Below are 13282 nucleotides of genomic sequence, written 5' to 3' on the forward strand. Positions count from 1 at the left end.
ATAAAAAGAATAACAGTTTTCCCTCAGAATATTCTTGGTGAAACAGTAACAATTATTAATTTTATTAAATCTTGGCTCTTGAGCAAATGTCATTTTAATATTCTGTGTGATGAAATAGCAATGTCACATAAAGTGCTTTTACATACTTAAGTACTATGGTTGTCTCAAGAAAAAGGAGTTGTGTGATTGTCTTGAGTTTGTAAGTGGAACTACTTTTTTCATCGAGCACCGTTTTTACTTGAAATAACAAAGTATGAATATGAATGCAGATTCGGCCATTTGGCAGATATTTATTTATTTATTTATTTATTTATTTATTTGAGACAAGGTCTTGCTGTGTCACCCAGACTGGGGTGCAGCTCACTGCAGCCTTTACCTCCTGGGCTCAAGTGATCCTCCTGCCTCAGCCTCCTTAGTTGCTGGGACCACAGGTGTGCAGCACCATGCTCAGCTAATTTTTAAACTTTTTGTGGAGACAAGGTCTGACCATGTTGCCCAGGCTGGTCTCGAACTCCTGGGCTCCAGCAATCCTCTCGCTTCAGCCTCTCAAAGTGCTGGAATTACAGGCGTGAGCCACGGTTCCCAGCTCGCCTTTTCATATGTTTATTGGGTTGCTAAATATGTTCTTATTTGAAGTGCCCACTTGTTCAAGTTTTTTGTTCACTTTTTTATTGCTGTCTTTATAATTTTTTGATGACAAGAAATATGTTTAAATTAAAGGCAGTTTTGTCAATCTGCCTTATGTTTGGTATTTGTTGTGCCTTTAAAGACTCTTTTCCTGCCCTTATATTTTAAAGATATCCTATAGTATTGATATTGTCATTCACAGTTAGGTCTTTAATCCTAGAAGTTGATTTTTGTATGAAGTAGGGGCCCAATGTATTTTTTTCCACCTATGTATACCCAGTTTTCCCAGCACCATTTAAACAGGCGGTACTTTCCCCTCTGATATGTCATGATGACACCTTTGTCATGTACACACGAGTTTGCTTCTGGATCTCTATTTGTGTTCAGTTGTTTTACTTGTCTGCATAAATGCCACAGTCTTGGTTTCTCAGTCATTATAATGAGCCTTGCCTGCTAGGAAGGGTCCTTCTACTTTGTTCTCCAAGAGTGCCTTGGATATTCTTGGTCATTTTCTTTCCATATAATTTTTAGATTTGGTTTATCAAGTCGATAAACTTTTGTCATGCAGTTTTTTAAAAGAAAATAAAGTGCCCTAATGTGATTTTTTTTAATTTGGATTACATTGAATACATAAATCAGTTTGGGGAAAATCAACATCTTTATAATATTGAGGCTTTTTATCCATGAGCATGAAATTGCTTTCTACATTAATAACTTGGTAAAGTTTTATATTTTCCTTATGGATCTTTCACTTCTTTTGTTAGATTTTTCTCCACCTAAGTACTCTCTTTTAATTCTACTGTAAATAGTGTTTTTATTTTCTAACTGCTGCTATTACATAGGAATATAATTTTGCATCTGGCCAGCTTGCCTAAACAGATGATTTCAAAATATTATCTGTCAGATTTTCTGTGTTCTCTATCTCTGTAATCATATCATCTATGTTTTATGATCTATGACAGTTATATTTTTTCATCTCCAAGCTGATATTTTAAATTTCATTATTCTTGCTTTATACTGGTTGTACATATTCAGTTAGAGTGATTGCAGTAGGCAATTTGCGATGTTCCCAATTTGATAAGGAAAGCTTTTACACTTTACCATTAAGTATAATGTTTGTTGCGAGCTTATTATAGCTATCCTTTGTCACTTAGGGAAGTTATCTTTGTTTTTTAGTTATCTAGGAAACTAAAAAATCAGAAAAGCTAGTTTGATTTTATCAGATACATTTGCTACATCTAATGAGATGATCATATAGTTTTTTTCCTCCCATAAACTGTGAATATAATGAATCACATTAATTGATTTTTTCAAATGTTAAACCAATCTCCATTTCTGGGATAAATTCAACTTAGTCATGTTGTATTAGCCTTTTGTATATCTTATATCTATAATACTGAATGAGATTATCATAATCTTTACATGTATTTGAAGCCATGTCATTAAGTGCATACAATTTTTATTAAATTTTTAATTGACAAATAATTGTATTTATTTATGGGGTACGATGTAGTGTTTTGATATATGTTTACATTGTAGAGTGACTAAATCAAGCTAATTAGCATACTCATCACTGCACATATTTATCATTTCTTGTGGTGAGAACATTTGAAATTTAATCTCTTAGCAATTTTGAAATATATGATACATTATTATTAACTATAGTCACCATGCTGTCCGATAGGTCTCAAAAACTTATTCCTCCTAATTGAAATTTTGTTCCCTTTGACCAACATCTTCCAATTCCCCAACCCCTAGCCTCCTCTGGTAACCACCATTCTACTCTCTACTTCCATTAGTTTGACTTTTTCAGTCCACATATGAGTGAAATCGTGCAGTATTTGTCTTTCTGTACTTGTCTTGTTTCACTTAGCATAATGTCCAACAGGTTCCCCATGTCATTGTAAATGACGGAATTTTCTTTTTTATAGCTAAATAACATTCCATCATGTATACATACCACATTTTCTTTATCGATTCATCTGTTGATGGACAGTTAGGTTGCTTCTGTTTCTTGGCTATTGTGAATAATGCTACAATAAACATGAGAGCACAGATACCTCATGCTGATTTCAATTCCTTTGGATAAGGGTCCCCAAACCCCAGGCTATGGAACAGCAGTGGTATGTGTGGCCTGTTAGGTACTGGACCGCACTGTAGGAGGTGAGCAGCTGCAAGTGAGCATTACCACCTGAGCTCCATCTCATCTCAGATCAGTGGCAGCATTAGGTTCTCATAGGAGTGTGAACCCTATTGTGAACTGTGCATTGCAGGAATCTAGGTGGTGCACTTTTTATGAGAATCTAATGCTTGATGATCTGAGGTAGAATGATTGCACTCTGCAAGACTCCCCACGCTCATCCCTGTGGAAAAATTATCTTCCACAAAACTGGTCCCTGGTGCCAAAAAGGTTGGGGACTGCTGCTTTTGGATATATACCCAGAAGTGGGATTGCTGAAGCATATGGTAGTTTTATTTTAATTTTAATTTAATTTAGTTTAATTAATTTATTTTTAGCACCTAGGCTGGAATGCAGCAGTTCAATCATAGCTCACTGCAACTTCCAATTCCTGACCTCAAGCCATCCTCCCAACTCAGCCTCCCAAATTTCTGGAACTACAGGAATGAGCCATCTCACTCAGTCCTATTTTTAGTGTTGGTAAGAATCTCAAAAAGTAATGACTGTACTAATTTACACCGCTACCCTCAGTATACAAGGGTTCCATATCCTCACTAATACTTATCTTTTATCTTTTTGATAATAGCCATTCTAAGTATGTATAGTTTTAAAATTATGAAGTTTAAATTGAACCTTAGGAAGTTGCTACTCTGTCACCAGGCTGGAGTGCAGCGGCGTGATCTCGGCTCACCACAATCTCCGCCTCCTGGGTTTAAGCAATTCTCCTGGCTCAGCCTCCCAAGTAGCTGGGACTACAGGCACGTGCTACCATGCCTGGCTCATTTTTATATTTTTGGTAGAGATGGGTTTCACCATGTTGGCCAGGCTGGTCTCGAACTCCTGACCTCAAGTGATCCAACAGCCTTGGCCTCTCAAAGTGTTGGGATTACAGATGTGAGCCATCACACCCAGCCTTGAAGTTGCCTTTTTTATCTTCAGTAGTGCTTCTTGGCTTAAATTCTTTTGTTTTATAAATAGTAATGGAAGCTTGCCAGTTTTATTTTAGAAAGTATTTGCAGGCCAGGTGCAGTGGCTCATGCCTGTAATCCCAGCACTTTGGGAGGCCGAGGCAGGCACATCACTGGAGCCCAGGAGTTCAAGACCAGCCTAGGCAACATGGCAAAACCTCGTCTCTACAAAAAATACAAAAAATTAACTTGGGCGTGGTGGTGCGCGCCTGTAGTCCCAGCTACTCTGGAGGCTGAGGTGGGAGGATTGCTTGAACCCAGGGGGTAGAGGTTGCAGTGAGCCAAGATCTTGCCACTGAACTTCATTCAGCCTGGGTGACAGAGAAAAACAACTCTGTCTCAATAAATAAATAAATAAATAAATAAATAAATAAATAATAAAAAATAAAGTATTTGCATGATATATCTTTTTCTGTCTTTTTGATTCAGATATTGTCAGCTGAGTCCAATCTAACAAACTTATATTTTAACCAAAGCTTTAGTCCTGTTATATTTAATAAACTAATAATATATTTGCACTTAAATACAACATCTAATTTTATGCTTTTTAATTATACATGATTTGTATTTCTTTTTTTCCCATGTAAGTTTTTAGGGTATACATCTTTAAAGGCCTTACTTTTCATTATCGTTCAGTTTAACTTATTTTCTAATTTCCATTTTTCTTCTGTGACCTATGGTTTAGTTAGTGGTGGATTTATTTTCCAAAATATGGATGGTGTCCAGTCAAATTTTTGGTATTGATTTCTGGCTTATCTTGTGGTTGGAAAATATGTGAATTCTACAGCTGGCCTGTGTAAGAGTTCTCTGTATCAGTTAGGGAAGTTTGTTCTTCCTGTTGTTCATATCTTGCATATCTTTACTAAGGTTTAGCCTGTTTGTTCTATAAATTACTTAGAGAACCTGTGTTAAATTTTCCCACTAAAATTATTGATTTTTGTCTTTCTCTGTATTTATCAGTATGTATCTACTGAAGTCTTTTCAAATCCCTGATCAGTGGTTTGTTCGGGACAGCACTTTGTTTGAAGGAGGTGACGTGGCTTAACATAGTATGGTCTTGAGCTGCCTGGTTTCTGTGATTTAGGGACTGAACCAGCTCTGGTCACATCTGGATTATCTACTATCCAGCATTCAAATGAACCAGATTACATGAAAGGATATGGGGGTACTCTTTGGGGGCCACGGTGCCACAAGGCCTTTGGTTTCGATCTCCATTGCCTAGGGAATTAACCTGTGCTGTGTGATTCTAGATGTTTTCTTCCTGCTCCCTTAAATAACACCTAAATTGTTATTCAGCAGTGTGGCTCCTGCTAAGCAGAGGAGAACTCGGAATTCCTACCAAATTCTGATAATAAAATAACTTTCCTCCACCTCAACCATTGTTTTTACCAGTCCTGTCAACTGTTAGCTTTCCTGGATTTAATGATCTCAAGTTGAGGTCAATGTCAACAGCTTTATGGGATGAATAAGATGAACGCCCATAGGAAAGTCAGTCTCTTGAACACAGGGATTGTTTTCTTTTGGTTACCCTCTAAGATTTTTTCTCTTTGATCTCCAGTTATTTGAAGGATTGAAGGCATTTCGAGGAGTAGATAATAAAATTCGACTGTTTCAGCCAAACCTCAACATGGATAGAATGTATCGCTCTGCTGTGAGGGCAACTCTGCCGGTATGTAAGTGTAGGAGTTTCTTTTGTGTTTCTTTTAATGTAACGGGTCACGGTGTTAACCACCAAATAAATAATTTCTGAATAGTTAGATAAATATTCAGTACAAACCATATGAACATTAACATTATTTCTGATCTACTTTAGTTAGGTAAAAATACAAGAAAATGGCCGGGCACGGTGGTTCACTCCTATAATCCCAGCACTCTGGGAGACTGAGGTGGGTGGATCACTTGAAACCAGGAGTTGGAGACAAGCCTGGCCAACATGGTGAAACACCATCTCTGCAAAAAATACAAAAATTAGCCAGGTTTGGTGGCACATGCCTGTGGTCCCATCGGTGTGGCTGAGGCATGAGAATTGCTTGAACCTGGCAGGTGGAGGCTGCAGTGAGCCAAGATAATCACATCACTGCCCTCCAGCCTAAGCCACAAAGTGAGACTCTGTAAAAAAACAAACAAACAAAAAAAAAACCCAAGAAAATAATATCATTTGGCAATTCCACAATTTTTTAAAATCAGTGTCTGTGGGGGATTCATATGCAAGTGAGAGATGAAAGAGTAAGGAAGAAAAATGTATCTCAAACTAAAATAATATTGGAAGACCACATGAAATTAATATTAAAAATGGAAAATATGGTGTGCAGCACAGGTATTTTGGGGATATTTTGCCTAATTGCTTTAGATGCTAGCAAGATATAGTAACTTAATTATTTCGATATTTTATCTTAAGTAATGTTTTGAGATAAAAGATATCAAAACGGTTTCTCATGGCCATTGAATTGTGGCTGTCACAATGTTTGTTATGGAGCAGAAATCATTGTAAGATGGGTTAGATTTTTTTTTTTTTTTTGAGAGAGTCTCACTCTGCCACCCAAGCTATAGTGCAGTGGCACAATCTTGGCTCACTACAACCTCCACCTGCGGGGTTCAAGTGATTCTTGTGCCTCAGCCTCCTTAGTATCTGGGATTACAAGTGCATGCAGCCATGCCCAGCTAATTTTTTTAAAAATTATTTTAGTGGAGACATGATTTCACCATGTTAGCCAGGCTGGACTTGAACTTCTGGCCTCAAGTGATCTGCCTGCCTCAGCCTCCCAAAGTGCTGGGATTACAGGCATGAGCCACCGTGCCCAGCTTCAGGGATTTAGCCCAACCTATGCATTCAGGAAGCCTGAGGACGGCTAAATCCAAGTGTTCTTCATTCCTCTGCCTATTTTTGTAACCCGCATTTCACCCACCTCCTTTGGAGGCCATAATATAGTAGCAGAGGGGAAATTAAGGTAAATTCTTTGGACTAGGTCATAGTTTCGCTCTTCTACTCATTACAGCTAGATCACTGGGGAAAAGTCTTTAAAATGGGGCTGGAAGGAAAGGGAAGTAATATTTGTTAGACATCAATTTTGCCACCAAACTGTGTTATGTAGTTTCACATTCCTTATCTGTGTAATCACAGCAGTAAGGCGTTGCTGAGAAGATTATTTGTTGTACAGTTTATTAGTGCCTTTGTACAGAGAAGAAAACTTGAGTCCAGAGAGATTAAATGACTTGTCTGAAGTCACAAAGAGCAAAAGGACAGGGCAAGAAATTAGATCCAGGTGTTTTTATTCCTGGTCAAGTTCTCTTCTCACTGAATTCTGTCTCTAGACAGCAATACCAGGGGCTGAGGCAGGTGCTACAGGGTTCACCTATATGATTGACAGTCCCAATTGCTATAACATTACTACATTATTATTGCTGTTACAGGTTAATATTTAAATAGACAAATTCTGACGTCATGAGCTTTACTCAGATGCTTATGACTGACTCATTTCTACCTTAGGTGACCCATCACATCTCTGAAAGTATGTTTCTCTACTTTGCAAGTGAGCAGAGACTAAATTATTTTATGAAGTATCACCCGTCTAGTAGATGTAATTTTTTTTTCTTTAGAAATAAAGTGCTCTTTGCTTTTGCCCATTTTCCTATTGGGTTATCTATCTCTTCACTGACTTTGGGGATATCCAAATACATATACCAGTTAAAATTCTTTGTTGATCATGCTACCAATAACTTCACCCAGTTTGTTGCTTTACATCTTTTGAAGAACGGAAGTCTTTAAGTTTCAAATAGTCACATTTTATCCATTTTTTTCCTTTATGATTTGTGTTTTACATCTCCTACTTAAGAATCCTTTCCTACCTTAAGGTCACAGAGATATTTTGTACTTTTTAATAAAGTCTTAGTATTTTGTCACATTTAAGTATATCATCTAATTAGAATTGATTTGGGGGTATGGTAAGATGTAGGGATCTAATCTTATCTTTCACATGTGGATAGCTTGTCATCCCATCACAATTTTTGGGGGGAAAATCAGAAAAAATTGTTTGGTTTTATTATTACTTTAAAATTTTTTTTATTGGTACCATAAATTATACATATTTATGAGGTACACTGATGTTTTCATGCATGCATATAATGTGTAATGATTAGGATAAATAAGAAAGAAAGAAAGAAATAAAAATTAGGATAATTAGGATATCCATCACCTCAAACATTTCTTATTTCTTTGTGTTGGGATTATTACTTTTTTAACAGTTGAAATGCTTCAGTGAGGATCATTTATTATTGCCACATTGTGAGAAAATTCTGTCATTTATTATGTTTTTCATTCTTTCAGGTATTTGACAAAGAAGAGCTCTTAGAGTGTATTCAACAGCTTGTGAAATTGGATCAAGAATGGGTCCCATATTCAACATCTGCTAGTCTGTATATTCGTCCTACATTCATTGGAACTGAGGTGCAAACTGACTCCTTATTTTGGGTTACTTTGCTGGGCAAGTTATTGTTTATTGTTGTTTGAAACTTCTAGCATATAGTTTGCAGTAGCCCCCCAGTAGCATCATTAATGACTTCTTCCTTCTGATTGTCAAGATTAGAGGTAGCAAACATTTTCTGTGAAGCGCCAATCAGTAAATATTTTTTGGCTTTGTGGCCATATAGTTTCTAATAAGAAATTAGATCCCTAACTCTTACCATACCCCAAAATCAATTATAATTCGATTATATACTTAAATGTGACAAAATACTAAGACGTTTATTAAGAAATACAAAATATCTCTGTGACCTTAGGTAGGAAATGATTTTTTTTTTTTGAGGTCTCTCTCTTTTTTTTTTTTCCCACGTTGTCGCTTAGGCTGGGGTGCAGTGATGCAATCACGGCTGACTGCAGCTTTGACCTCCTGGGCTCAAGTGATCCTCCTGCCTCAGCTTCCCAAGTAGCTAGTACTACAGGCATGTGCTACCATGCCTAGCTAATTTTTAAATTTTTTGTAGAGATGATGTCTCTCTCTGTTGTCCTGGCTGGTCTCAAACTCCTGGCCTCTAGCAATCCTCCCACCTTGGCCTCCCAAAGTCCTGGGATTACAGGCATGAGCCACTTCACCTGACCGGAAAGGATTCTTAAACTCTGCCATTTTAGTACTAAAGCAGCCATAGACAGCACATAAATGAGTAAATGCAGTGCTGTTTGCCTTGCCCAATTAAGACTAGTCATTATTTTCTAAGTTTACAAGTGCAGTGCCTCCCATTGTGGCAGCACTTCTCTGAGGTAGAAATGGTTTTAAAATTTAGGGGAGGGAGAGCTGCTACTTTTCGTTTTCCTGAGGTCTTGGGATTACTTGGCATGGAGTGAGAATGGAGGTTCCCCTTCCCACATAGAAAAATGGTGAAAATAAAGTTCACAGTGGGAGTTAAGGAAGGAAATTGAAGAGCTGGGATGGTAGGTTTAAATAACATGAACTTATGATTTCCTGGTGGGTCACAGTCTCTTGGTTGGGTGCCCTTGTGAATAAAGGCATGGATTGGGCATGCCTGGAGGGGCCAAGGCCTTTTGAGCGGACGAGTATGTTTATATGAAGACCCTGTCATTGTCTCTGGTATCTGCTAGGCAGCTGTGGCTTGAGAGTGGGTGATACTGAGGGATAATTGATGGAAGGAGATTGAATGTGGCTGGCAGGTAAAGAGATAGGGAACATAGGGAGATATTTAGAATAAGAGAGTGAGATAGAGCGCTTTTGCTATAGCCTAGCCATTCTATTCTCTACTAAGTGTTGCAGGGTTACCAGGTTTTCTACTAGGTTGTATGAATGCAAAAGGTAGAGAGATATATAGGGCCATGGAATAAATACCAAAGTGTTTTCTTTGGTATCCTTGATACCTTTTGACAGCCTTTTAAGGATCTAGATAATGAATTTCGTGAATTGCAGTCTCTCTGACAAGTTTTAAAGAATAGGAACAATTTAAAAAAGTCATCTACTTCCATAAGTTTTTTGACATTTTAAGATAATTGAATTTTATTTTTCCAGCTTTTAAGTTCCAGGGTACATGTGCAGGTAGGTGTGTTATATAGGTAAATGTAAGCCATGGTGGTTTGCTGTACAAATCAACCCATCACCTAGGTATTAAGCCCAGCATCCATTAGCTATTCTTCCTGATGCTCTTCCTCCTCCCGCCCCTCCTGACAGACCCTAGTGTGTGCTGCTCCCTGCATGTGTCCATGTGTTCTCATTGTTCAGCTCCCACTTATAAGTGAGAACATGCAGTGTTTGGTTTTCTTTTAATATTATTTTTAACTTTATGATAGGAAGAAGTACTTTTTAAAGTTGGTTGAAACATTGTTACTGATCTCAAAGCACTACCTTCCAGTTATTCTGAGATACTTTTTCAGTCTAAGATCTGATACTCCTATTCCTGGTTTGTTGAGAGTTTTTGTCATGAATGGATGTTGGATTTTGTCAATTGCTTTTTTTGAATCTCTTGACATGATTATGTGGTTTTGTACTTTATTACATTATTAATGAATGAATTATGTCAATTTATTTTTGGATGTTAAATCAACCTTATTTTCCTAAGCTAAATCCTACTTGGTCATTGTGAATAATCCATTTTTTTTTATCTTGCTATATTCAGTTTGCTAATATTTTAAGAATTTTTGTGTCACTGTTCATGAAATATATTGATCTAGTTTTCGTTTTCCTTTTCATTTTTTTTTTTTTTTTTTTTACATCTCCTCTTCCTCTTGATCTAGTTTTCTAATACAGCTGCACTCCAACTTACGATGGTCCTACTTAGGAGTTTTTGACTGTATGATGGTGTGAAAACAATATGAGTTCAGTAGAAACTTACTTTGAGTACACATACCATTCTGTTTTTTTACTTTTAGTACAGTATTCAATAAATTATGTGAGATAATCAATACTTTATTATAAAATAATACACTTTTAGATGATTCTGCCCTACCATAGGCTAATGTAACTGTTCTGAGCACATTTAAGATAGGATAAGCTAAGCTATGATGGATGTTTGGTAGGTTAGGTATATTAAATGCATTTTCACCTTAAGGATATTTTCAACTTAGGATGAGTTTATTGAGTTGTAACCCCATCACAAGTTGAGGAACATCTATGTATCTAATTCCATGATTTAGTGAATTCTTTAGACTGCCAAAATCCTATAATCTAGAGTTAGACAAGATCTTAAATCAGGTTTTGTGGTCCATCTTGTAGTCATGATCATTCTCACTATTAGAGAATTCTTAACTTTTTGCATTTGAATCACCGAGGTGTTATTTAAAATACACATATGGAATCTAAGCTCCAGAGACTCTGAGTAGATCTGGTGAGTGATTCTGATGCCTGCCCACATTCAAGAACCTTGGTACAAAAGCCCTGCTGAGTGGTTCTCTTTCACTATACACTCTATCAACTTATGTACTTGATCATACTTTGGACCTCAAAATCAATAATTTTTAAAAATCTACTTCCTAAGTTGTGAGGTAAGAATTGAAGGAAATAATGAATACCATTTGGGGAGTCAACATTATTTATTAACGAATACCATTTGGGGAGCCAATATTATTTATATTTGGTTGGTATATTTGTATCAACTATCATTTTCTAATTAATGGTATAGGCAGAATAAACCATCACTTGTGATTCAGAAAGGAACATGATACAAATAACATCCAATAATGTATATGGATTTAAATAGATCTGCCCCCCACAGATGTTACGCAATTCATGTTGGTAATGATCATTCATTAGGTTTTTGTGGTGGCTACATTTGATATGTGAAGTACTGGCTGGAAGACTGGTGCCAGTAGCTTCAGGTTTGCTGGGATTCTTTCATCAGAGATGACTAGCTTTACTTATCTTTTTATGTTGCTTGTTTCTATGATGGGCCTATCCTGTCATTGTCTTCATAGTATAATTGCAAGCTCAACTCTGTGTCAGTTATGTGATTTTTTTTTTTTTTTTGGTCCTGTCTTGCTTTTGGCTGACTTCTATATGTTTTTATTTCATGTCCTTTTCATAGTTAGATTAACTGGGTCTTATGTCCAAGAGATATTTTGATTTCTTTGAATGAATAAATCTATGTTAGGCTACTGTATTAGGTTTTGTAGACACCTAGTTGATCACTTGCGTCCGGTCTCTATTCCCTGGTATGGTAGTCGCTGTGTTTATAGAACATTGAGGATTCTACAATGGACACATTGGTGTCGGGCCCCAGCCCAGACCCAAATCTAAATTTCTAGAGCCAGGATCAGAGACTCTGCATTCAACAAACTCTCCAGAGATTTCATAACCACTTTTAAAGGAATCACCATCCCAAACCTTGTTAAGGAATGAAGTATATGTCTGCCAGTAATTTCAGTGCTTTAAGTCATTGAAAGCTGAACTTTTAATGGCACCAAAGTGGAAATATTTATATAATTGAAAGCTAAACTTCATCCTAATGGCAGTGTTGAGTTCACTTCCATAGGCCCTGATACAACAGTCTAATATTATTGTTTTTCACATAAAATAAGATTCAGTCACTGCCATATAATTAGGGAGTGGCTCTGCTATTGGATGGACTTAAAATATTTCATTATGTTTGCCAAGCTCTGCCTCTTTACATGTTTTATAATTAACTGATCCTTCATTTTTATTTTGTTTTATTTTATTTTTGAGATAGAGTCTCACTTGGTTGCCCAGGCTGGAGTGCAATGGTGCAATCTTGGCTCATTGCAACCTCTGCTTCCCAGGTTCAAGTGATTCTCCTGCCTCAGCCTCCTGATTAGCGGGGACTACAGGTGCGTGCCACCATGCCCAGCTAATTTTTGTACTTTTAGTAGAGACGGGGTTTCACCATGTTGGCCAGGCTGGTCCCAAACTCCTGACCTCAGGTGTTCTGCCCACCTCGGCCTCCCAAAGTGCTGGATTACAGGCATGAGCCACCATGCCCGGCCTCCTTCATTTTTAATAATCTTCATAGATACATACTTGTTGTACTAATGTTTTTGTGTAGTTCCTCATGATAAATAATTAAATCCATTACTAAAATCCTTATAGATTTATGATGATAATAAATGGAAGTGTGTATTACTGAAACATGTTTAATTAACTGTTCATATATAACCAGTGAGTAGGGATTGCCAATTAAAAATACCAGGCTACCAGTGCATGGAAATTTGAAGAAAAAAACAACCTGAAATTCAGAATACTCCAAAATCTGAAACTTTTTTGAGCACAGACATGACTAAAAATGCTCATTGGAGCATTTCAGATTTCATTTTTTCAGATTAGGGATGCTGAATTGGTAAGCATAATGCAGATTAATCCAAAATCTGAAAAGAATCCTAAATCAAAGACAGTTTTGGTCAGAAGCTTTTTGGATAAGGGATAGTCCAAGCTTTTTGGACTGAAGCTTTTTGGATAAGGTATAGCCTATAATACATAAATACATAATACAGGATAATAACTGACCTGAATATATAGCATCAGTATAGTACACAAATATTTAAATCCATGTACTTTGTTGG

The 13282-nt window shown here is 36.9% G+C and overlaps 1 protein-coding gene across 3 annotated transcripts in view; it reads left to right on the top strand.

Moving 5' to 3' along the window:
* Positions 1 to 13282, top strand: part of BCAT1 (branched chain amino acid transaminase 1) — a 136601-nt gene that overhangs the window by 61258 nt on the left and 62061 nt on the right. For all 3 annotated transcript variants that reach the window (XM_003828874.5, XM_003828876.5, XM_034936166.3), the window contains exons 4-5: positions 5333 to 5443; positions 8099 to 8218. In XM_003828874.5, the coding sequence (XP_003828922.1) occupies positions 5333 to 5443; positions 8099 to 8218 (231 nt within the window). The remainder of the gene's footprint in view (positions 1 to 5332; positions 5444 to 8098; positions 8219 to 13282) is intronic.

The sequence above is a fragment of the Pan paniscus genome, chromosome 10 (genome assembly GCF_029289425.2).
Source record: "Pan paniscus chromosome 10, NHGRI_mPanPan1-v2.0_pri, whole genome shotgun sequence".
NCBI lineage: Eukaryota > Metazoa > Chordata > Mammalia > Primates > Hominidae > Pan > Pan paniscus.